Below are 23175 nucleotides of genomic sequence, written 5' to 3'. Positions count from 1 at the left end.
TTATTCACTAAAAAATGACTTCTCATGAACTATGTCTCGCGAAATTGGCCGACATCTTGAATGAAGACTGCCAAAGTTAATTTTTGGTGCTCACTCAACGAAGGTCTCGTGAAATTTATTGGCGTCTCTTGTCATGGCAATTAACCCCCAAGATTTGTGCGACTTCTGAGGCATTGTACAGAAAAATATTGCTTCATTTAGACTTTAGAAACTCGTGGTGCTTGTGCGGGCATGGCACTACTCATGTTGCTGGAACACAGACCAGGTCAACTCTTATTTTTTCCCCTTCTAATTTCCTACTAAATTCACATGAGATCATGGTACCAAGCAAACAGTTGCCTGACTTGAGTTTACCGGAGTTGAGCACACGCAACACCAGCAGATTGACACACAACAAACAACGTCCAACTTTGCATGCCCCCCCCCCCCCTTCCTGGACAAATATTGGTTCACACAATAGCACAAGCATAGCAAACATCAGTGTTTTTAAACATTAAAGCTAGTTTATTAGTCTTGGCTGTAGATACTGGGAATAAGTTGAAGGTGTAAAACAGGGTGTGGGGAGAGCCGAGGAAGATTAGTAGAGGTTGTGGAAGAATATAATTAGCCCAAGCAGCAGAAGGGGATTTGCGCTCCACCGGCTGCCGGCTTCTTCCAGCAGGGAAACCTATGCGGCTGTCAATAGTTTACACTTGCAATGAGGTATGTGAGTCCGCCAGAGTGAATTTGTGTTAGTGCAGAGCACAGCAGAACAAGGTCTATTCTCGCCTATAGCGTGACCATATGCAGACATTGTGCAGTGCGGTGACTCAGCTCTTTAGACCTGCCAGCTTTGCAATAACTCCCCGATGTGGATCTGCCGAAGAAGCCGGACTTGTGAGGTGTGCACCATGGCGGTCTTGCCATTGCAGGATGCATGCACATCAGTCTGATCCTGTATGATATCTGAAGTGAACCAAGCAGGATCTTTCCCATGCCTACTCTGGGAATTTGAATGTGACTTTGAAACCATCAGTCAGCTCCAAATGTCTCTGCACGAGTTCTTGCGGGAGGGCGGCGAGGCGTCGTACCGAATCATGAACCGGCTCAGTCTTTTGATTCAGAACTTGGACATCTCGGGACTGGGCTCTTCTTTGTCTTTCGGGCCGGCCAGCCGTAAGAATTCCTGGAGAGAGTGGGATGGTAAGAGGAGAAGTTAGCTTTTTATGATCTGGCAATCCTGTGTGGTACTTGTGGCAAGTCTGCAAGTACTCGGAATGAAAATTATGGGGGAGATAATGGTTAGTTTGTGTAAGTCACTAGGAAAATAGCATGTGTCTTCATTGATGTACTGTACGCGTACTGCTTTAATGGTGTGAGAATTATTTTTGTATTGATTTTCTATATGGAACAATAGACAACTAAACTACAGTAAATTCTGTAGAGTAAATTTGACTCTAAATAGAGTCTATTTGGTCCCACTTTAAACAGAGTAAAATTTGCACTGGCAAGAGTGTAAGAATATTCAGAGTACATTTTAAAGTATTTTTAGTGTTCTGTGAGAATTCAGTTGGATTTTGTATATGGCACAACACTACAAGCTTGGCAATAGCCAGATTGATTTGTGCTTCACTTGAGGGAGTTCTCCACAATATCAGTCTGGTGCAAGGATCGCCATTGGTTAGCTAGTAGTGGTTTGATGTCTGATGTCTATTTGTTTGTTAGAATTAGGCTTACACTACAAAATTGACTTCTTGAAAACGTAACAGTCCGCTAGCATTGGGGCCAATATCAGTGTCGGCAGTATTGTCACGTCACAATAATCACTATTCTGTTTTTGTGGACGAGTTCATTTTTGTGGGTGTGAGAGTTTTCTTGCTAGGTTTGAAAAAGTGTGAGGAGCTTGATGCTCATATTATGAATTAGTTAAACAACAGTATAGTTTGAACATAATAAGATGATTAGAAAATTGCACAATTTTCTCTGAATTCATATTGCGTACTCACTCCATCAGACTATGTTCTTTGCAAAACTGCTGTGGTGCGACTATGCTGTAAATACTGGCAGGCATCACACCCAGTCACTCTCACGCTTGAATTTCTTATTTTGGCTTCCTTCTCTCTTCACCCTCCATGTCTTTGTATGCACCACAGTGTGTGTGTCTGTGTATGTGGAGAGAGAGAAAGAGGAGGGGGCAAGTCCAATCTTGTGCTGCATCAACATACACTACCAGCATACAAATCTGAGCGGCTGCACAGCACTTATTGCCGTCATTTGGTTTTCGCCGCAAGCGCAGCAGCTGCTTCGAAGGCGAGGGAAGCGTTTGGAGTTGTGTTGGGCTCACTGTTTCCACTTTGAGACCTCCCGTGGTCCATGCAAGACAGAGGGAGGAAAGAATGGTGAGGAAAGCCAAGAAGAATGCTTCTAAATGGGAAAATACGATTCCAATGGTTACCCTTAAGCGACGTGAGTGAAAGAAATGCTGACATTTTACTTGTGCTATACTTTTATAAGCTACCAGTCTATAGTTTCCAGTGCATATGTACTGCTATTTTCTGTTCAAGGTTATCCTTAAATATTTATGGTTGGTCTATCTTTGGAAAAATACAATCATCTCCAAATGTTAAAAGAGTGTGTGAGGCAGCATGACAACTCTGTTTTTCATACTGTCGATAGAAAACATTATATTTTATTTTTTGGGGGAAAAACACTTTTTTGTAATGACTATCTTCCAAAGAAATTTGTCATCATGTTATAAATGATGAAAATTATCCTCAATGGCCGTTTTTTTTCTTTTTGGCTGCTACAAATAGATCAAATTGGTTCAATTTGAGCCAATTGACCCTTTTTAACTGAACTGCAAAAGAGACGATGGTTTAATAAGACACACCGGGGTCGATGACAGGTCGCGTCGCGGGGGTAGCAGCTTAAGCAGGGAAGCCCACACTTCCCTCCCCCCAGCCACTTCGTACAGAACTTTCAAGGGGATCCCGAGGCATTCCCATGCTAACTGGGAGATTGGCTTTCTAGCGTGTCCTGGGTCGTCCCCGGGGGCCTCCTCTCGGTGGGATGTATCTGGAACACCTCAGTTCAGGAGCCATCCTGATCAAGTGCCCAAGCCACCTCATCTGGCCCTTCCCGGATGACCAAGCTTGTCACCCTATCTCTAGGGAGAACCTGAACATCCTGCAGAGTAAACTCATTTCAGCCGCTTGTATCCGCGAACCAGTTCTTTTGGTCACAAAATGTGGCTCAGTGAGGGTAGAAAGATAGATTGTCTTCACCACGACAGACCAATACAGAGTCTGCCACTCTGCATCACCGCAGACACTGCGCCAAAACCCCTGTCAAGCTCCCGCTCTCTTCGTCCTTCACTCATGAACAAAACCCCAAGATACAGTACCTAAACTCCTCCACTTGGAGCAGAATCTCATCTCCAGCCTGGAGAGAGCACTCCACCTTTTACTGACTGAGGACCTTGGTCTCAGATTTGGCTGTGCTGTTATTTTAACTGCAAACAGGTTTAAAAATAAATAAATAATAATGTTTATTTTAGGTCAGGTTCCCTAACAGTTTCTGCAGTCAATATGTGCAAATCTACTGAAATGCCATCAGATAGAAAATGACCTCCTACTTTGATGGCCTCGTGTTGTCTATTTGGTATAGCCTTTTCAAATGTTCATTGTTTGTAATTTCCATGCTAGCATATATATTTTTTTACTTTTTAAAGACGAGGAGGTAACTCCACCAGCATATGTTGAGTTAATCAACTTGTTTTTGCGTTTTCCCAGTGATTACTACAAAGGAACCTTGAAAGTATTCACTGACACAATTTCACCATCACAACTCAAAGTTGGCGGCAGTCGAAGCTCTGTCTCGTGCTGCTTGATTCCGGCCAGCCAAACTAGCTGCTTCCCTCGCAAAGCTTCCCGTCACAGGGATTGAGAAACTCTTGAGCACTTAGCGCGTTGATCCTGCAAGTATTACAAGCTTGTCATTATTATCTTATCATTAGTTGTGCTTTCAGAACAGCAATTTTGTAATTTCCACCATGGCAATAGAGGATTTATAGTCTTATTTGACTGAATTTGATTCTATACAGTGCGTTTAATCTTTATGTACAGCACTTTGGTATCGCTATGTTTGATTTTTAATGTGCTCTATAAGGCGGGCTTTGAGAGATGACTGTCTCAAAGACTAAGCCATGCAAGTCTAGGTACACTCCTTTGACCATATCATTGTTACTTGGATCACTGTGGATTCTAAAGATAATATGCCATTTGTGGTCAGTGGTCACTTTAAGTATTTACAGCAGACAACATGAGAACTTTCATTTTGATACTGTTATTGTTGTTACCATGTGCTTACCTGCCGACTGCAAGTCCATTGTTTACATGAATATGGCGAGCCAGAAAATGTGAAGATGTGACACAGGGTCCAAGTCAATTCAACGTATTCTCTTTATCGGCTACCTCTTTAGTGCTTGTAATGAATCATTGACCATCGCAAACAAACCTGTGTTTTATGCACTTTTGCGACCAACTCAATGTTAGCTTTGGTGTTTACATACTCAATGTTTATTGTACTGATAACCTGAGCAAACAAAAACCCCATCGACACACACATACGCATGAAGACACATTTTTAATGTGATAAACAGGCCTTGTTCAAATTTTCCAGCTGACTTTGGCCCGCACTGTATCTTTCTATACAAGTCACTGAGCTTTAATTGTTATGTTGGAGTCAAGTAACAGTGCTTTTCATTGAGTGTGCCTCGAGAATTAGGACGCTCTTAGAGTTAGTGATAATGAAATCTTTTGAGTGGTGCAAGCTAGGCCGAGGGCTTGGAATGGTCAGAGTCTTTGAATGGTTAAAGGGGGGTTCAGACTGTGTTTAAATGGGCCTGTCAGAAGGGAGGCTTTGTACTTCCAGGTCCTCATTCCCTGAGATAATGCAGCCGAGTGGAATAGTGTACACTGGACACTAGATGTGCAATGGAAGATAAGATTTAAGTTTACACACTTTACGTTTCAAGAATTTAAAAGCATAAATTCAAGGATTGAGATAAATTGCAAGAAAGATCAATCAGAAAGATTGTGATTTTTTTAAAGCAGTGTCAATTCAAATGTAACTGTAATTCATTTGTTTCTCTTATTATGTAATTAATATTGTGGCCAGTGTGTGTAAAATGTCAGTGTAATGTTGAGCTGGGCGTGGTCAGCTAATTGTCCTTTTGGAGGAAGAGGTTACGGGTATCTGGGTGGGAGGGAAGGTTGGAGCGGTACAAGGTAGCTTTTGTCCGCTATAGGGAAGGTAACCTGAGGTCGGACTGGGAAGTACACACAGTGCTTCTAATGTGGAGAGAAGAGGTGGGGAGGGCGTCCGAATGAGAGGCTACCTGTTGTGATAACTGGAACAAGTGCAGTAGCCGAAGAGCAGTCAACAAGCCTGGGGCAGCAGGATGGAAGCAGAGAAGATGTCAGATTCAGGCTCCTTTGTGGATGTCGAGTTGGACTCGGGTTTTTGCACTGAAGTGGATTCTGAGCTGCAGAGTACGGTGGGATCGGAGAAGATGGACTTGGGTGAGCTGGAGAAAAGACAGGAGTTGTACGGGCTTGTAATGTCAAGTAGTGCTAATGAGGAGAGACGGCAGGGGAGTACGGAAGAAAGTAAGATGGAGGTTGCTTTCGGATCAGTACACGAAGAGGCAGAAAGCCAACCAAAGAGTCATAAAGTGGAGCAATGGAGTGGATTCCTGCATTTGTGTTTGCAGCCTGTAGAGGAGAGCTGGGATCACGTACGCATCTCCCTGGAGGAGGTTGAAAAATACTACAGATTTTGCCGCTACTGCCACTGGTTGTGTGGTAGGTGTCTGATGTCTTCTCCTCCTTGTGTTGTCCGTGCATCACGCTGACCACTTCATTAGGTAAACCTGAACAATCTAATGACATCCAATACCAAAGATGGATTTTTTTTTTTTTATGGAGTCCTCCGCCAAGGCCAAGTGTTAGAACCATCATTATATTTGCTTATCTGATTTGTTCACATCTCACAATGCTTTTTCCTTAGGAATGAATGTAAATAGACAAAACTGTTGCCATCATAAAACCTTGATTGAGTTGAACAATCAACAGTTAAAGTGGAAGTCGACCTTAAACATTTCTCGACACTAATATGTTATTATGTGACCTCACTATAGGCTAAACATGACATTCTGATTTATTTTACATTTGTGGAATAAGAGTTGTGAATCAAAATCCAGTCATTTTTATCCATCTCAAGGGCGGCCATTTTGCCACTTGCTGTCAACTGAAGATGACATCAATGTTGCTCAGGACTCAGGCAACAACCAATCAGAGCTCACCTGTTTTCTGAAGCTGAGCTGAGATTGGTTGTTACCTGAGACCTGAGCAACACTGATGTCATCTTCAGTCGACAGCAAGTGGCAAAATGGCCGCCTCCTTGGATGGATAAAAACACCTGGATTTTCCTGCTTAACTCATATTCTACTAACGCTATTAACCAGAATACCATATTTAGACCAGTGGGGTTGCATAGAACATATTGTCAATTTTTTATTGAGTTGACTTCCCCTTTAACTCCATGCTCCATTGACTGTTATGTTATGAGTGCTCGAGTAGCCCTGTTCCAAGATAGCCGTCCTATGTCGATACTTCTTATTGATTCACAGCACGCACGAGCCATTATCTGTTCTTATAGATGTCTATGGTTTTAACTTTCAACCATACAGTATGCAAGTATTGATAATATTCTTTAGGGATCATTTTTGATAAAGCTCTTGCATTGGATGTCATATTACAAGTAGATCGTGCAAACTCTCTTGACACTGCAGCTAGTCATCACTTGAATAAATCTACTCATATACAGTATTCTAACGTATGTGTCCCTTTGTGTCTTAATGGGAGATTTTTTAATTGTTCTACACATTATTATTATTTAATTTGGTCTTCTCCGGGCCAGGTTTCTGCATACAGTTTGGCACCTGTTGAATGTGTGTCAGTGACTGTGACCCACTAACGTTTGACTCGTCTCCCTCCAACAAAAACAAGCAGGACGCTAATCTCCGACCTTAAGCCCGATAAAGAACATTAGCCACTCAAACAGCAGCTGGTGTGCTTGCATGCGACTTTGAGAGTTTTAGTGGCAGTGTGAAACAATAGTAGCAAGTTTTACAGGTACATGCTAACTTGTTTTCATTTATTTATTATTAGTATCATTTTTATTTTTATGTTAAATATTTATTTATTGTTTCAGCTGTAGTTATTTTTGTGTCTTGTTTAAAACAAAAAGTTGAATTGTTCTCAATTCTCTTACAAAAATAATAATGCTACATTTTGATTGATGCATCTCTTGTGTGGATCCCTTCTATAACCATACTCACATGTGCTTAATCAACATACAGTTGAAATGTGGACCTATGAACCTACAATGTTTTTGTGACATCACTGATACCTAGTGATGAGAAAAGTTGCAAACGAAAGCGGTCTGAAACCTGACACCCCCAACATAGTAGAGTGGTTTCACTTGTAGCGTAATGTTATGTTTGCTCGTTCCCATTTTAAAGGCTAGAGGGTGAATGATGCCGTTAGCTATGAATAAGTGATGTTAAATCTTAATAACTAAGGACACTATATATTGTATATTTAATCAAGATAAGGGTTTGAGGTTGTAAGGGTTAAATGGACAGTTTTGTCTCCCATCCTAGCTTCTACATATGATTACTCTTGTTTAGATTTTAAATATTTTCACTGTTTATTAAAAAAAAATACATAATGTGTTTACTCAAAGTGCTTTGCAGTTGATTTGGGCAAATAGATAATAACTCATTAGCAATTGCATCACAGTAAAGTGGCATTATGAAATAATTCTTATGGGTTGCTGCAGGCTAATCCATATCTTTAAGTGTGACTGATTTTTAGAGCCACTGTGTTAGGCAGAAGATTAAAAGTTAATGTGTATGTTTTTGCTAAATACTAAAGTTAAACATGAACTGATGATCAAGTATTAAATTAAACATTGTTGGATAATTCAGTATGTTGAAGTGTGTACAAGCACTTGCACACAACTCTGGATAGTCCATTTGAGAACAGGAGATTTTTTTTTAAATGCATGTGTAGAAAAAGCACCAGAAAAATGACATGTTTAAGAGTTTTTTTTTTTTTTTTGTAGACATCGCAGAGTGAATGGTGGTTTGGATTTGATGTGTGGGAGTCGCCGGAGGCTGAGGTGTGGTTGTCTGACTGAGTAAATGCATGAGCGGCGTGAGCTGGCCCCATGAGCATCCCACAGATGTCCCATCACCTCAGGCAACAAGTGGCCATTATCATCCATGAGGCAGCCCTGCTTTATACCAAGTTACAAACATCAGAGTCGAGGCCGTTTGTCTTGTCTCATTTCAGCTTCCCCTGATGCTTTGTTCGTTGCGTGCACACCCTCGCCAGAGGTTACAATAAAAGGAAAGGGGAAATTGAAGCTGTTCCTCAAATGTCTGCTCCTAATCAATAACTGTTAATCTCTTCAAATAGATGGCAATCAATAACAAGACAGTCTTTCTCAGTTTACACATGGAAGGTAAATTTTGGAGACAAGGTCTGCAATATGTAATAATTAGAGATTCAAAATGATGATGGTACTAAAGGAAATATTGTTTCTGTGGTTGTCATAGTGACCCCCGGATCACTCACTTTAGTAGTCTAGAACAGTATTTCCCAATCATTACTGAGCCAATGCACCCATTTTACACAACAACAAATCAACAACAACAGCAAAAAATGGCACAAATAGTCTGTGTGCTAAAATAATGATGATCTCGTCTCAATTTACTCACAAAATCAGTGTTGACCTACTAAAGCTGTGACTTAGTATGTAAACTGCAATTGGTGGTTTCTGCCATCAAATGGAAGTGCATTCAATTGTTCTGTCTTTCACAATGTGTTCACAGCACAGCACTCGAGGTTGTGACGCCAATTGAGTGACAGACGTTTGACGGCCGTGTACAAAAACACCAGAATGGCCTTGTACAATAACTAGATTCAACCGATCAATCATTGATGGAAGATGACAGATGTGCAGTGACATTCTTTCTGAGCGGGCTCTTGCATTGATGTTATAGTGAGTCAGATGTTTAACCCCGTCAGACCCATAGATGGTTGCAGTGGACATGACATATTCGCGTGTCTAAACCAATCAAACACATCATTTGGATGATGTCAACATTTCTGGTTCATGATTGGATCTTAACTAAACAATCACAATTGCAAGTTGATTTGCATGATGTTCATGTTAAAAATGTTGCATATAAGCTTATAAGTTTAAAACACGTCACAGCCATATTATCCTGGCGTCCACTATAACAACAACAAAAAAGAGCCGCCCCCCCCCCCAAAAAAAAATCCATGTTGCTCTTATGTGGGGAAAAGAGTCCAAATCAGCAACAACAAAATGACATGTTGCCCAGCAGCAAAAAAATGTTTTAAAACAAAATTTTCCAGACCCAGGTTTTGTGGAATCAATTTAGTATTATTTTTTTTTGCCTCCTTACTGTATTTGTCTTACAAATTATTGTCTTTTATGTCAAAATTGCTTCTGTAGTAAAGATCATTAAAATAACTGTGGCCCAATACTTTTGTTAACTATTGTACAGGGTTTAGTTACTGTATATTGCTTTTTCAGTCAGGTTGGCGGCAAATCATTCGATCTTTTGAAAATCCAGAATTTGATTTGTCTTCAGACATCAATTCTTTTTAGAATAGTACAAAACTCTTAAATTCACGTTTCCAGGTCCACACTCATGCATACTGTTTTCATTGTCAAAATGTTGTTATGATCATAGTATCTTAGCAGATGACAAAGAGAATAGGTATGCTTGAGTCCATTTTGAACATCCACTTTAGTAACCAAATATGGTTTAAGAATTATCAGGCTGAGTGTTAAATTTACATGGGGTCAACTCAAGGTTGACCTTTACACCCATTGTAACCAAAACCCCTTCACTAATGGAACCATCTTCAAAAGAACTTCAGGGTTGTTTTTGATGCAGCACTCACAAGGCTCCCCTCCATCCTGCTCCTCTGGTTTAACCACAGGTCGTAAGGCTATCGATTTGTTTGCTTCTTCTGTTCTCTCAGTTTCAAGCTGAACCCTGGCCAGTTTTTATCCCACTATCACCAAACAAACGGTGGTCTCAGTCAGTGTAATTTACAATATTGTTGTAGGTTTTGTTTGAAAGCCATAAACAGATGGCAAGTAAAGAAAGGAGATGATTTCCTATTTTTTATTGTATGTTTTGTGTCTTCCCTCCAGATGAGATCATGCAGTTGGACAGCAGCCCTCTCCGTGCTGCTGACATCACTCCTGAACTCAGGAGGCAGTTCGCTTTTCTTTCAGGTGACTCATTCATTACTCATTGTGTGTGTGCGTGTGTGTGTGTGTGTCTGGTACTTAAACTGGTCTTTTCTCCTTTTATGAATGCAATCTTAACCTCAATGCATCAATTGCTTTTGTTTGTTGCCATTGAGCACCGAACATCTACTGACACGCTGCAACCCTGTATCAAATTTTGAGGTGCCACATAAAGTACATGCTATACTGTATTATAATTTTTTATTAACCCACAAAAGCATGGCTTGATTGTCAAGAAAGAAGCGGATTGCCACAAAGACAGGAAAACAACCAAGAATAAAGGCGAGAGTAGATATATATTTTTAAGAGACTATTGTTTGCAGAGACTCTCCACTCTTTGCTTCCTAAAACTGTGTTGAACAATCAAACGTTTTCATTTTCTTTATGTGGCCAAATGGATTTGAGATATAATAATATTCACGATTAAAAAAAAACATCTAAACTTCATTGTCACAGGCCACATCAAATGGCAAACCATCTTTTAATTGACACAAAATTCTTAAATTTCCGATTGAGCTAATTTTACCTCATTAAAAAAAGACCACAAGTAGCAACAATAAAACAACCAAACGATAGCTGATGATGCCTCCGAATATGAATCATAAGCTTAATGAGATCTTCGAAGTTGAGACTGCTTCCATCTGTTGAGAGGTCAAACTTCCTCCTCTTTTAAAATATTAAAAGGAACCCCGACTGTCATGACAAGTTTGCTCTATATTATTTATTTGGTTGTCACTAACGTAACTATGAGAATCATTTTTCAAAAATCTTTTCCAGTTTAATACGTTTCGTAGAAACTTTAGTTGGACGTACGCCACCATTGTTATTTATGTGGCAACGCATTCCGTGCGTAGTGGCGTAGAATGGCGGCTGGCTCTCTGCCGAGCAATGTGAAACGTCTATCAAGAAAGCAAGTTAAAGCCTCGTAGTGTTCCTAAAGAAACAACATGCGATCGGTAGAGGCACCCCTCCCCCACGCCGTGCTCTCGTCATTCACCAGACACATGCAAGAGTTTTGATCGTCCCTTTAGGACATTAGAAAAATAACCAACAAAACACTTAATTTCTCATTGAAAATTACATCACCATTGTGTCAAAGGTAAGATTTAATCATTTTATTGTCTATAGTTAACTGTGGGAGTGATGTCATCCCTTTAAGAGAGTTCTGTGTATTATGTCGTTTTAAAGGGACTTAAGTGTAGAATTAGAATATATGAAAATCTCAATTTTCTTTTTTTGACCCCTGAGGGCCCTTTTGCCACATTTGTTTTTTTTTTGTTCTTCTCTTAGAAACTATCTCCAATTATTTGCTGAAAAACTCACCCATTCATGATTTTTGTGGTCTTCCTGAAAATTTCCAAAATGCCACAAAATGTCGCCAAAGCCCTGTCAAAAAAAAAGCTAGTACATTGGGTTTTTTTTTTTTAACAATATTGATGTGATATATCCTAACTGGTGATATATCTTGACTGAAACTTTTGCATGTCAGGCTAAATTAATCTAGACTGTTAGTTGAAGAGAGAGTCTCCTAACAATCTACATTGCACACACTCTACATATTGTTAACAATCTACAAATCTCATTTATCAACTCAACCATTCTACAATTATGTTCAAAATAATAATAGTGTTGTTGATGTTTTTTAACGCAAGTAAATCTTCAATTTCTTATCATTTACTTTCATGCATACAAAAGGATTGGGAAACGTGATGGGGAAAAAAACCCTGTAAAATGTGTTATTCCTTTACAGAAAGTGAAGAAATGTTGAAAAAAATCAGTCAGTATTTTTCTTTCGTGAGATAATTGTTTACTGCATTAACTTTTGTAAATACTTGCGGTCTCGGAGTGTTTATTATTTGTGAAGTTCTCCTAGTTGCATATTTCAACACCGTTTCTCTCTTCTCATTTCACATCAGTGACGGCTGCAGTTTTCCAGTCTAACTCATGTGTCAGCTTTATTTTGCATTTGCATATTTCCTGTGAGTGACCTATTTTTTGGGGGGCAGTTATTTGATATTCAAATGTCACTGCTTTTAGTCTTCTTCCTCATCTCTTTTAGACACGAAGCAAAGGACAGTGCAGTTCTTTTTTTTTTCAATTTATGACTATATATAAACATTATTCATTGATATACTGTGTACACACATTACACACTCACATGTAATATATAATATTTGTATTTTGAGGTAAAGTGTTTCTATACCTGCAAACGTTCTCCTACATCAACACCCCCCTTGGCGACCGTGAGGCAGATCCATTGTCGGGAACCATTTTATAGACATGATTAGAACCATGACCGCACATCTTGCTGTTGCCGTAGCGACGGGAAAAACGAATGGGCAAGCCGGTGGATTGATATTCCGGGCACAGGCACTGACTGAGCAGCTGTTAAACGCAGGCAGTGAGACAACGTGTGAAAATGATGGTGTGATTTTCGTTGTCATAAAACAGCATCAGAGATTTTAAAGGACATTGGGTAGTAAGAAAGGGAACTAATAACCATGAATCATGAGATGGATTACTGGACAGGGCTGCAGCCTACTGTAAATAAAGGAACTAGATATATGCTGGTGGCTGATATTTAAACTTGACCTTAATGTTTCTGTAAAATGAACACCAGAATTGTTCTTATTCATGAAAAATGTGATTGTAATTGTTGAACTCGTTGTTACAAGTAGCTCAGATGGACCCGCAAGTTACAGAAACAACCAAAAACAAATGAGTACACATCATAAACTAACATACGCTATGTATTTTACTATATATGTACTATTTTTATCAGATACTATAACTTATATGTGTCTTTGCTCTTGCTCAGGAGGCAGAGGAGACAATGGCAGCCCCATCATCGTGTTCCCAGAATTCCCGTCCTTTGGCGAGATCACGGACAGAGAGTTTCACAATGTGCTCACCTACCTGACAAGTGTACCCAGGTGAGGTCGCTTGCCATCTTGCTGTCACATTATTTTAATTGCAATTATTTTATTATTGCATTTTGTGTGTGTGTGTGGGGGGGTGTATTATAGGTTTTTATTGTATACTGTACATAGAGGCAAGTATGGGTTGCAACATGTTGAGAGAAAACAAAAAGAAAAATTACCCCTTTGAGTGTTGTAATGTTATAGTTTGGTTGGAAAGTTTGGTGTTTAAATATGTAGGGTGTAATCATCTTTTTTTTTTATATATATAAAATGAGCAGCTTGAAGCAAGTATGCTTTGCCTCCTTTTTGGGAGAACTTACGTTTACATGCAGTCAATATTCGGGTTAAGGTCAGAATTTTGTGAAACATTCGAGGTAACACGTTTACCTGCGTGGCGGAAAGAGTTACTCCCGTTTACATGCTCATTTGTGCTCGATTGTAATACCCCGTTCGGACCGTGACGCGTGGACAACGTAATTATGTAAAAAACATAATTTCCGCTTTTAACTTACTATACATTCAATAAAAGACTGATTTATGTCACTCACCACGCTAAATAAAGTAGTCGCTTTCCTCCTCGCTTCAGAAGTGTGCGTCTTTGCTGCAAGCATCATGTTTGTGGACATCGGCTTGAGTATTTCCGTTGGGTTACAGGCCAGAAACATGGACTTGTACACTAGTATTTACTGTATGTGTATATAGGCACAAACTGTGGCGTTTTTGCCGTAAAGACAGAAAATAACATGGAAACTGAGTGAAAAAATCATTGCATTCAAGGGAGGGTCCTTTAGTGAGTACAAGTTACTACAAAGACCAAAAATGTCTTGCAAATACAAATAAGCGAAGAGGAGGAAAAGGAGACGAAGAAGAGGTTGTGAAAAGCAGCTCCCCGTTGATTCAAAGTATTCTGATTGCGTTTATATGAACCAGTATTCCGGCTATGAAAGGGGTAACCCAAGGGGCTTAGACCCGAATAAGAGTATATTCCGGTTATGGCCTTTCAAAACCCGAATATTGCCAATATTCGGGTTTTAAAAGGGTTATTGTCTGCATGTAAACGTAGTGGACCACTATTCTCAGTTGGGCGCAATCCTTACCACGAATAGTGATCATTTGCATATAAGTCTGGGAGATTGTATTTGCCGTGGGGAAAAAACAAATTTAGAAAATGATACATTCGGCCTCCAACTGTGGGACCCGAACACAAAAAAAATGCATTCTGTGTCTTTGTAACACAGTTAGCGATCAATCAACGTCTACATCTCTTGTGCCTCCTCACGAATAGACGCCTCCTTCAAATAATCATCTGGAATCACTTTTAGTGGCTGAGGAATTAAATGTCCTGATGTCTATTTGAAGAAATAAACTTGCTGTATGGGCAGTGTTTGAGACACTCCATTGATTTTTCAGACGTTTCTGTACCTATATAGTAGCCTCTGACGTCTGATAGTCAGCACTGGCCTTGATCACAACATTGGTCCTGTTTATCACATGGAATATGTTCCAGACCCGGCCACAATACAGAGACCAGAGACCATATAAAAAACGTTTTTTATATATATATATATATATAGCTTTACCACTCCTACACGCTATATTTAAACACAGGTGTTCAACCGTAGCATATAGATTTACGTATATCTAATGAAAGTCTGCTAGTTTACTGTTAACATATAATGCCAAATGCTGTAGAGGAAATTAGCATAGATGTTACAGTAGCCTAATTATAAAACACACCCAGAGCATAAAGCAATGCTCATAGGCACATACTTCCTAGATTTATATATTTCCTCTGCTCCCTGGGAACAACCAAGTAAAGGCTTAAAAACATGGCACTGAAGGGGACATTCTCTTCTTCTTGCTGTTAACTACGCTGCATCTCTTCCAGTAGATCTCAGTGCTGCAGTGCGGCATGTTACAGCACTAAGTGGTACTACACCAAAGGCCTGCAGCTTTCAATTCAGACTTGTCTGTAAACACCCATTAAAAAGAAGGATCGCCTGTAAGTCCTGCTATGTTGTATAGCAGGGGTTCACTGTACAAGGGGGTGGGGGTGGAGGGGGGAGGAGGTCATGAGTCCTGCATTAATCAGTCATAATCCAGCGTTGTTATCAGTCTTCTGCAGGGGGTTTTACAGTGGGGGACTGGATGAAGTAACGGGTGAGGGGTAAATGTGTGAGACCACTATAATCCAAAACATTCCTCCTTTTTCTCCCTATCATTCAATCGTTTTTTTGTCTTTAATTGCATTTCAGTCAGTATGTTGCATTATTCTACATTTAGCTGAACAGTTAAGTGTTTCATTTGAAAGGTTACTTGAGGAACCTCAGGCCATCTTAATGACGAACAGAGTCTCATGTCGTGTTCCTCTGGGGGCCATTGCCTGACGGGTATCGTGACCTCTTGCTTGTTTAAAGAATGATAAGTGGATCAGCTGATGAATGATTTTTTGACAAAGGCCACATAACTAATATCAAGATACACATCATAACTAAACAAAGAGAATTGGGGTCGATTTAAGAAAATAAAAAAAACATTCACAATTTTTGCAGTAATATTCATATGTAATTGGTATTTTTGTTTGTGTTTTTTTATTTATTTTCAATGTATTTATCTTAATTTTATTAATTATAGTTATTTACTCACCAATACAGCAACTAAATCAGCATTCAGCTCTGCATCATACAGAGGTGTCATTGTTTTTGCTTACCTTATCAAGTTACATGAGAGGGGCAACTCAAATAATTAGACATAGCTCCAAGTACGATGTAGTGCAATTATGTATAAATAAGTAACTTTTGGAGTATTATTATTTAGTTTCAGGTAAATATACAAGGTTGAGGTCAGTGGGTGTCTATAACTGAAAGAGAATTCTCTGACTGGATAACGATAAAACCTTGTTTACAGTGGCCTCTTCTTGGATCACCCTTCCCCCTCTATATTCACTCTCTGGCGACAAGAGCTACTCATCACTTTGCAGCAACCTTTGTGATTGGCTCACAAAGGTTGCTTACTGGATGGCTGTTCGATGAGGGGGCGGGGCTTAGGCTAAGGACATGAACTATTTGCACACTGGGAACTACAGTACCTTTGTGACCCATCCAGCTCTACTGCATCAGTTAACTTTGGGGGTGTTAAGTGTCTACCACAATGAGCAGATGTGCTTTAGAATTGCTGTTTCTCTTACTCCCAATGCATGCTGGGAGGATGTGAGCGACTTTGTAAAGTGCCTGGCAGAGACGCCACCCAAGGTGAAGGGTGGGCACAGGGAGGTGCGTCTCTGTCTGAGGAGATAAGAGCCACACAATAACGCAACGTGGCTTCATTACTTGTCTCACAAAGGAAAACTGCACCCTTGCTGCTTTTTTTCATCTGAACTATTTTTGCGCTTCGTTTTCTACTATTAATGGATTTTCCCCTCACTGTGTGTGTGCCAGTTTGCCATCAACGGACGTGGGCTTCATCCTCGTCATCGATCGTCGGCAGGACCGATGGGCGGCCGTCAAAGGGACCCTACTTCGGATTGCGGTGAGTTCTCTCAGCTTGTGGCTTCTTTGTTTTGCGAATGTCTGCACCTGGCCTTCTGAGAAAGAGGCATAATGTTGATTGGTACAGCAGGAGTCCATTTGTGTCGCTCAGTGTGCCATCTACTAATGTAGCATGTAGGGTTAATTATTGGACAGGTTTTTTAAAGGTACAGATTTGTTTTCAAGCTGTGAAAGTGTCAAAGAACCCAAAAGCGGTGCCTGTGTGGTACAATTTGGAATTCTGATAGTTGTACTAGAACATGTGAAATCTCTGCATATCTCGTATCATCACCCTCGACAAAAAAAAGTCATATTTTTTACAGTCAAAAATGAAACAAAAAATAAAATAGAAGCCATTCATTGAGACAATGACGGTAACTAAAATTGACTGACAATTTCATCAATGATTAAAACTCAGTGATGAAAATTCACAAAATCCAATCAGAACAAGGAATGAAATGTAGGTGGGAGAAAAAACACTCAAACTGTTCACTGCACTTTATTTAATGTTCAAACATGTTTATATCCGTTGTGCATCTGTAAAATTAATCTCTGGCAATTATGCACTTTTTAAAAATTATTTAAGTGAAAGCTAAGTTTTAAGATGGCAAATTATTGTTAGTTCAACATGTTTCATTGAAACAAAGTTGAATAAAGACACCATTATGTTAAATGTGTCTTGCGTGTTGAACTACAGTTACAAATAGGTGTGTTATAATTTTCTGTATAAAAGTTTGAATGTAAGCTAAAGGAAAACTAAAATGGCTCTTTATTTCATTGACTAAAATTGCTCGTTATTTTTGTCGACTAAAATTGGATTAAAACTCAAATACAATCAGATGACTAAATTATGACTAAATTATGATCAAAACTTTAAGTCATTTTAGTCAAAAGAGTATAACTAAATTTAAATATCTTGTCAAAATTAACACTCTTTGTCACCATGTCTTGCTGTGATCATCAGAATTACGGGTTATTCCCACGCCTGTAACGGATCATTTCTATTCTATTGTTTCCTCTGGCGAAGAAAAAAATATTCTCTCTGAACCAATCCATAAGTTGACAAAAAGGGATTCCATCTGAGCCAATCAGTTATTACACTGAAATGGTTTAGGTAAAGGACGCCGTATTGTTTCTTTCTTTATTCTTTTGTCTTATTGCCACTGAATGATGAATTGAATTATGCCTTTGAAGAGCAATGATTATCAGATAGTGACATTATCCTAATGAAAGCTTTATCGGAGCTTCTAAATTGCCTCTCTGGTTATCCCAGCTAAAGCACCTGGCTATCACTGGTTCAAAATGTTCAGATATAGCATTGTTTTTGTTTCAGGTTGAATCAATCAATTTAGCACAGAGGAAAGAGGGGGAGGATGCAGGAAAGATGAAACGATTATTTACCACCAGAGCTGCCCTCTGAAGACGATGATGGAGGATGTTAGCTTGTTTTAAATTAAATCAACTTTATCTGTTCCACATGGCTGTTGATGACGACCTTCCTATCTCCTTTACAATAATGCCCTACCCTGTGATGTATGTTAATAATATGAAGGTTGTTGGAAATCAGTGGAAATCATCAAATAATTAGAAATTAAGCATTATTGTTTTTGTCATGGGAGATTTTTTGATACAGCTCTTTTATTGGATGTTGTCCTCACTATCACCTCAGGGCTCGTTCCCAGGAAACCTCCAGCTGGTTCTGGTCCTGAGGCCCACCACTCTCCTCCAGCGCACACTCTCCGACATCCTCTTCAAGTTCAACAAGGATGAGTTCAAAATGAAAGTGCCTGTACGTTCCTTTCCTCTCACCTTAATTGACTCACCTGTGCCCTATTGTAGACCGCACTGCGTGCGCAAGCCCTGTAGAGGTCACATTTCGTGGTTCTGTTCCAGGTGATCATGCTGAGCTCGGTGAGTGAGCTTCACTCCTACATTGACCACACACAGCTGAGCCAGGACCTCGGGGGAACGCAAGCGTACTGTCACGAGAAGTGGATCACTCACCGCACCGTATGTACATGCATCAACACAATTTTTATGTTGCACAGAAACATTTGAAGCATAAAAAGTTGTCTGATAAGCAGCAGACAAAAACTGTTATTTCCGCAGCACACTCGACATCCATGTCAGCAAATGACCATGAAAGGACATGAATGTCTCTTCACGATGGCAAGCTATCTGGCACACATCTTCTTGTTTATTATGATGGCAGGCTATCGAGGGCTTTGCATTGATGGTGAAGAAGACGGCCCAGGCCCTGCAGTTGTTTGGCACTGAGCTGGCTGAAACAGAACTCCCCAATGAAACCCAGGCCACAACCCTACTCCTCAGTGCACACGGCTGCCGGAAAGACAAGATGAAGGTGAGCCTTCATTTGTCAGTCAGATCCATCTGTTTATGTGCGTCGTATAGTTCAGGGGTCAGCAACCTTTCCTGTCAAAAGAGTCATTTTAGGCCAAACAAATAATCATAAATCTGTCTGGAGTTTCAAAACCTTTAAACATTGTGATTAATAATACACTGTGTTAGTGTTAGTCTAAAGTACTGAGGGCTTAGGAGCTAATTAGAGCTGCACCATAACAGAAAATGTGCAGCATCCAATACTTTGAGATTCATTTTCTTCTACCTTTCGTCTTCGGTTTTTTGATGTATTTATTTTTGGGGTAATTTATCAGAATTTGTTTTTATACATTTTTCAGCCTGTCTGTAAAATTTCTGAAATTTTTTGCAATCGTATGCACACATTATGTTAATATTGTACATTTCTTCTTCTTTGGACAATTTATGGCAATTGTTTTGTTACTTTTTTTTGCTATCAAATTTCTGCCATTTTTGGCAATTTTTGTGGACATTTTATGGTAATTTTGGGGGTTTATTTTTTTGTTTTTAGACATTTTGAAGTTAGTTTTTTAACATTTTCTTTTCTGCCTAAAAATACTTTTCCAGACTTTTTTTTTGCAATCTTGTGTGCATTATACAGGCATTTTTTTTGTTTTTGTTTTTCGTCTTTGGACATTTTATGGTCACATTTTGGACCTTTTTAGTTATTCTTTTTAAACTTTCATCTTCCTTTTGTCTCTCTTTTTCTGACAACTTATAAATGTGGACATTTTTTGAATATTTAATAATTCACTTTAAAAAAAAATCTAAATTATTAATTCATTCCAAGAATATTTTGTCTAAAAAATTAAAATAAATATGTAAAAAAATAATAATAATTCTACAAAAGTTTTTAGAGATTCACAGGGAGCTACAGGAGAGGGACTTAAGAGCCACATGTAGTGTAGTTGATTGTCTATGTGTGTTTGTCAAGGATGATCTTCTGGTGGCTCTGAGCCAAGGCAGCAGCCTGTTGGAGTGCATCAACAAACCTTTGATGCACAACCCTGACCACAACATGAACCAGGATGAACTGGAGAACCTGGCAACTGTGCAGAGGTGAATTTTTGTTACATTTGCTTATTTTGATCACACAAGGCTGGACAGATTTTTCATTGAGAACCATGGTTTTGTGAGGTAGGAAATTAATAATGACTTAGCTTGTTGATAGTTGTCTTGTCGTTTTTGAAGCTAAACTGGTACTGTTGATGTTTTTTTGGCCTCATGAGCGCACTGAAGACTCATAGTGTTGTGTCAACTGGCATTAAGCTCTCTGAGCAGCATTCCAACTGAGTTTCGGAGTTTTCCACCATCACCTCCTTCTCTGCGCTTTCCCAGACTGCTGTCTCAGCTAGACGAGACGGAAAGGGCTTTTGATGAGTTCTGGGGGAAGCACCGGGCCAAACTGGAGCAGTGTCTTCAGCTACGCCACTTTGAGGACAATTATAAGGAGGTTAGTCAATCGAATCAACTGACAGTGCTGAAGTTTCTTTGACTCATTTTGAATGTGTTTTGCAGGTGAGGCTTCTGCTGGATCAGCTGTCTGAGAAACTGGCCACCTTCAATGAGGTGGGGATCAGCCACGTCCACGCTGACCATATCCTCAGTGATCTCGCCACCTACGAGGAGAGAGTCTGCGTAAGTGATGAATACGCTAAACAGAAATATTAATACGGCTTATAAAATTGACCAAACTTGGTCAGCGGGGCCCAGTTGGTAGTCGTCACTGGGTGAAGGGGTGAGCGTCTGTAAAGTGCTTTCTTCACTGTGATGCTATCAGATGTCTGCAACCTGCGGCTCTGGAGCCACATGTGGCTCTTTATTCTAAACTATTAATTATATTAATTAATTAATATTAATTAATTATTCTAAAATGAATAATTTGATATTTTAAAAAAAATGTCAGAGTCCAAATAAGTTGTCAGAGGAGAGAGATGAAAGGTACATAAAAAGGTTTTTAAAAATATCTAAAATGTCCAAAAAGTGACCATAAAATGTCCAAAAAGAAGAAGAAAAAACATAAGATTACATATAATGCAAACAAAATTGGCCCAAAAAAGTTTGACATTTAATTTTTTTTAAAGGCAGGAAATAAAACGTTCAAAAAGTAACCATAAAATGTCCAAAAACAAGAAGGCAGGTTTTTTTTAAAGGCAGAAAAAGAAATGTTCAAAAAAATGTCCAAAAACAAAAGAAAAAATCCCCAAAGTTACCATAAAATGTCTACAAAATTACGGAAAAAAGTCAGAAAATTGATAGCAAAAAAATGCACAAAAAAATAAAAAACCAAAACAAACATATATATATACAATGTCCAAAAAAGGGAGAAAAGAGGCAGAAATTACCATAATATGTGCATAAAATTGCCAAAAAAAGTCTAAAAATGTATGGGGAAAAAATCTGATACATTTTTTTTTAAATAAAATAATATTAATAATCCAAAAACAGAAGACAAAAGAGAGAAGAAAATTCATATTTTGCACATTTCTATATTTATCTTCATATGTTCTATTATGGTGCAGCTCTAATTAGCTCTTAGGCTATATTAGAAACCAGCAAAGCTAACTTTATGTTTAAATAGCTGAACATTATTGTGTTTTATAAGGCTAAACGACAGCATGAACAGTAGCTGTTTTCAAAGTGATCCCTACCTCGGGTGGACTTGAGAGAAGAGACAACAAAAGCCTGTAAAAATGGAAGGAAACAATGTATTTTTAAGATAACTTCATGATGTTTAGTTCTATTTTATTAAATTTTTTGCTCATTTACTAAGAGAAACTGCACGGTTCTTATTTATTTTTCCTAATCAGTGGTTCCTGTGTTGACAAAAGTTGTGTTTGGTTTGTGGTCCACAGGAGGCAGTGGACAGAGCTTTAGCTTTGGCCGGTGAAGGTGATGACCTCATCCAGAAGGCTCACTACGCTCAGGATTCCATTGTGCCGAAAAGCAGCGAGCTACGAACGCTCTGCCAGGAATTGAGCGACAACTTGAAGGCTAAGAAGGAGCTGCTCCTCAAAGCCCGAGAGTTGCATCGCTGCTTGGAGGGGGTGAGCAACACGTGTGTACCGAAACACACAAACAGTTTTCATGTGTTCATTCTTGTCTCATCGTCCTCTACAGGCTTCAAAGTGGTGCGATGATGGTATTTACCTGCTAGCCTCTCAGCCTGTGGACAAGTGTCAGTCACATGAGGGGGCGGAGTCAGCGCTGCAGGAGCTGGAGGGGTTCCTGGCGGACGCATGCCAGCACCGACTATCGGACCCGGGTAGCATCTGGATGGATTATGAGGCAGTGCTCGACCAGCAACTCAGGGTACTGTTCGGGATCCGGTTTGGGCAATTGCTGTTTGAATATGACATTGACGCTCTTATCGCTGCTGAGTAGGAGCAAGTGGAGAAGGTGTTCCAAAAGCAGACGTCAATGCAGGAGATGTTCGACAAGAGGAGGGTCAGCCTGAACAAGCTTGCAGCCAAGCAGACCAGGCCAGTGCAGCCGGTCGCTCCCAGACCTGAAGCCTTCATTAAATCTCCTCTCAGCTCACCTGGTCAGTCTCAACATGTTTCCTGCAACATTAAACACCAGATAGTGTGTTCTTTTTAAAAAAAAAAAATCTCTACAACATATATATGTTTTGACTCTATCCTAATTTTCTGCCTCAGCACATCGAGGTAAACTGGATAGAAGCCACTCTGAGGGAAACGAAATCTGTGACAAAGTGGGTGAAGTCATGATTTTATCTGTAGTTATATACCAGGGGTCAGCAACCTTTCCTTTCAAAAGAGCCATTTTGGACCAAATAAATAACCAAAAATCTGTCAGGAGTTGCAAAACCTTTGAACACTGTGATGAACAAAACACTGCGTTAGTGTTAGTCTAAGGGCCCATGTATCCACCAGTAATTAGAGTTGCACCATAATATGCAATATCCAATACTTTGAGATTCATTT

General features: G+C 39.5%; 1 protein-coding gene across 3 annotated transcripts in view; it reads left to right on the top strand.

The window, feature by feature from the left end:
- Positions 1-23175, top strand: part of mcf2lb (mcf.2 cell line derived transforming sequence-like b) — a 41362-nt gene that overhangs the window by 5597 nt on the left and 12590 nt on the right. For 2 of the 3 annotated variants that reach the window (XM_086091108.1, XM_086091107.1), the window contains exons 1-14: positions 5402-5843; positions 10303-10386; positions 13220-13334; positions 16760-16850; positions 18519-18638; positions 18743-18859; positions 19062-19211; positions 20163-20287; positions 20567-20681; positions 20747-20866; positions 22084-22275; positions 22349-22540; positions 22613-22772; positions 22888-22943. In XM_086091108.1, the coding sequence (XP_085947234.1) occupies positions 5441-5843; positions 10303-10386; positions 13220-13334; positions 16760-16850; positions 18519-18638; positions 18743-18859; positions 19062-19211; positions 20163-20287; positions 20567-20681; positions 20747-20866; positions 22084-22275; positions 22349-22540; positions 22613-22772; positions 22888-22943 (2040 nt within the window). In that variant the 5' untranslated portion in view covers positions 5402-5440. Of the gene's footprint in view, positions 1-5401; positions 5844-10302; positions 10387-13219; positions 13335-16759; positions 16851-18518; positions 18639-18742; positions 18860-19061; positions 19212-20162; positions 20288-20566; positions 20682-20746; positions 20867-22083; positions 22276-22348; positions 22541-22612; positions 22773-22887; positions 22944-23175 lie in introns of those variants that run through there. The other variant, XM_086091106.1, reaches the window with a different exon arrangement.

This window comes from Leptonotus elevatus, chromosome 12 (assembly GCF_054856555.1).
Source record: "Leptonotus elevatus isolate MCC_2025b chromosome 12, RoL_Lele_1.0, whole genome shotgun sequence".
NCBI lineage: Eukaryota > Metazoa > Chordata > Actinopteri > Syngnathiformes > Syngnathidae > Leptonotus > Leptonotus elevatus.
The sequence above is the reverse complement of the archived record's forward strand: the minus strand, read 5'-3'. Positions and strand labels throughout refer to the sequence as shown.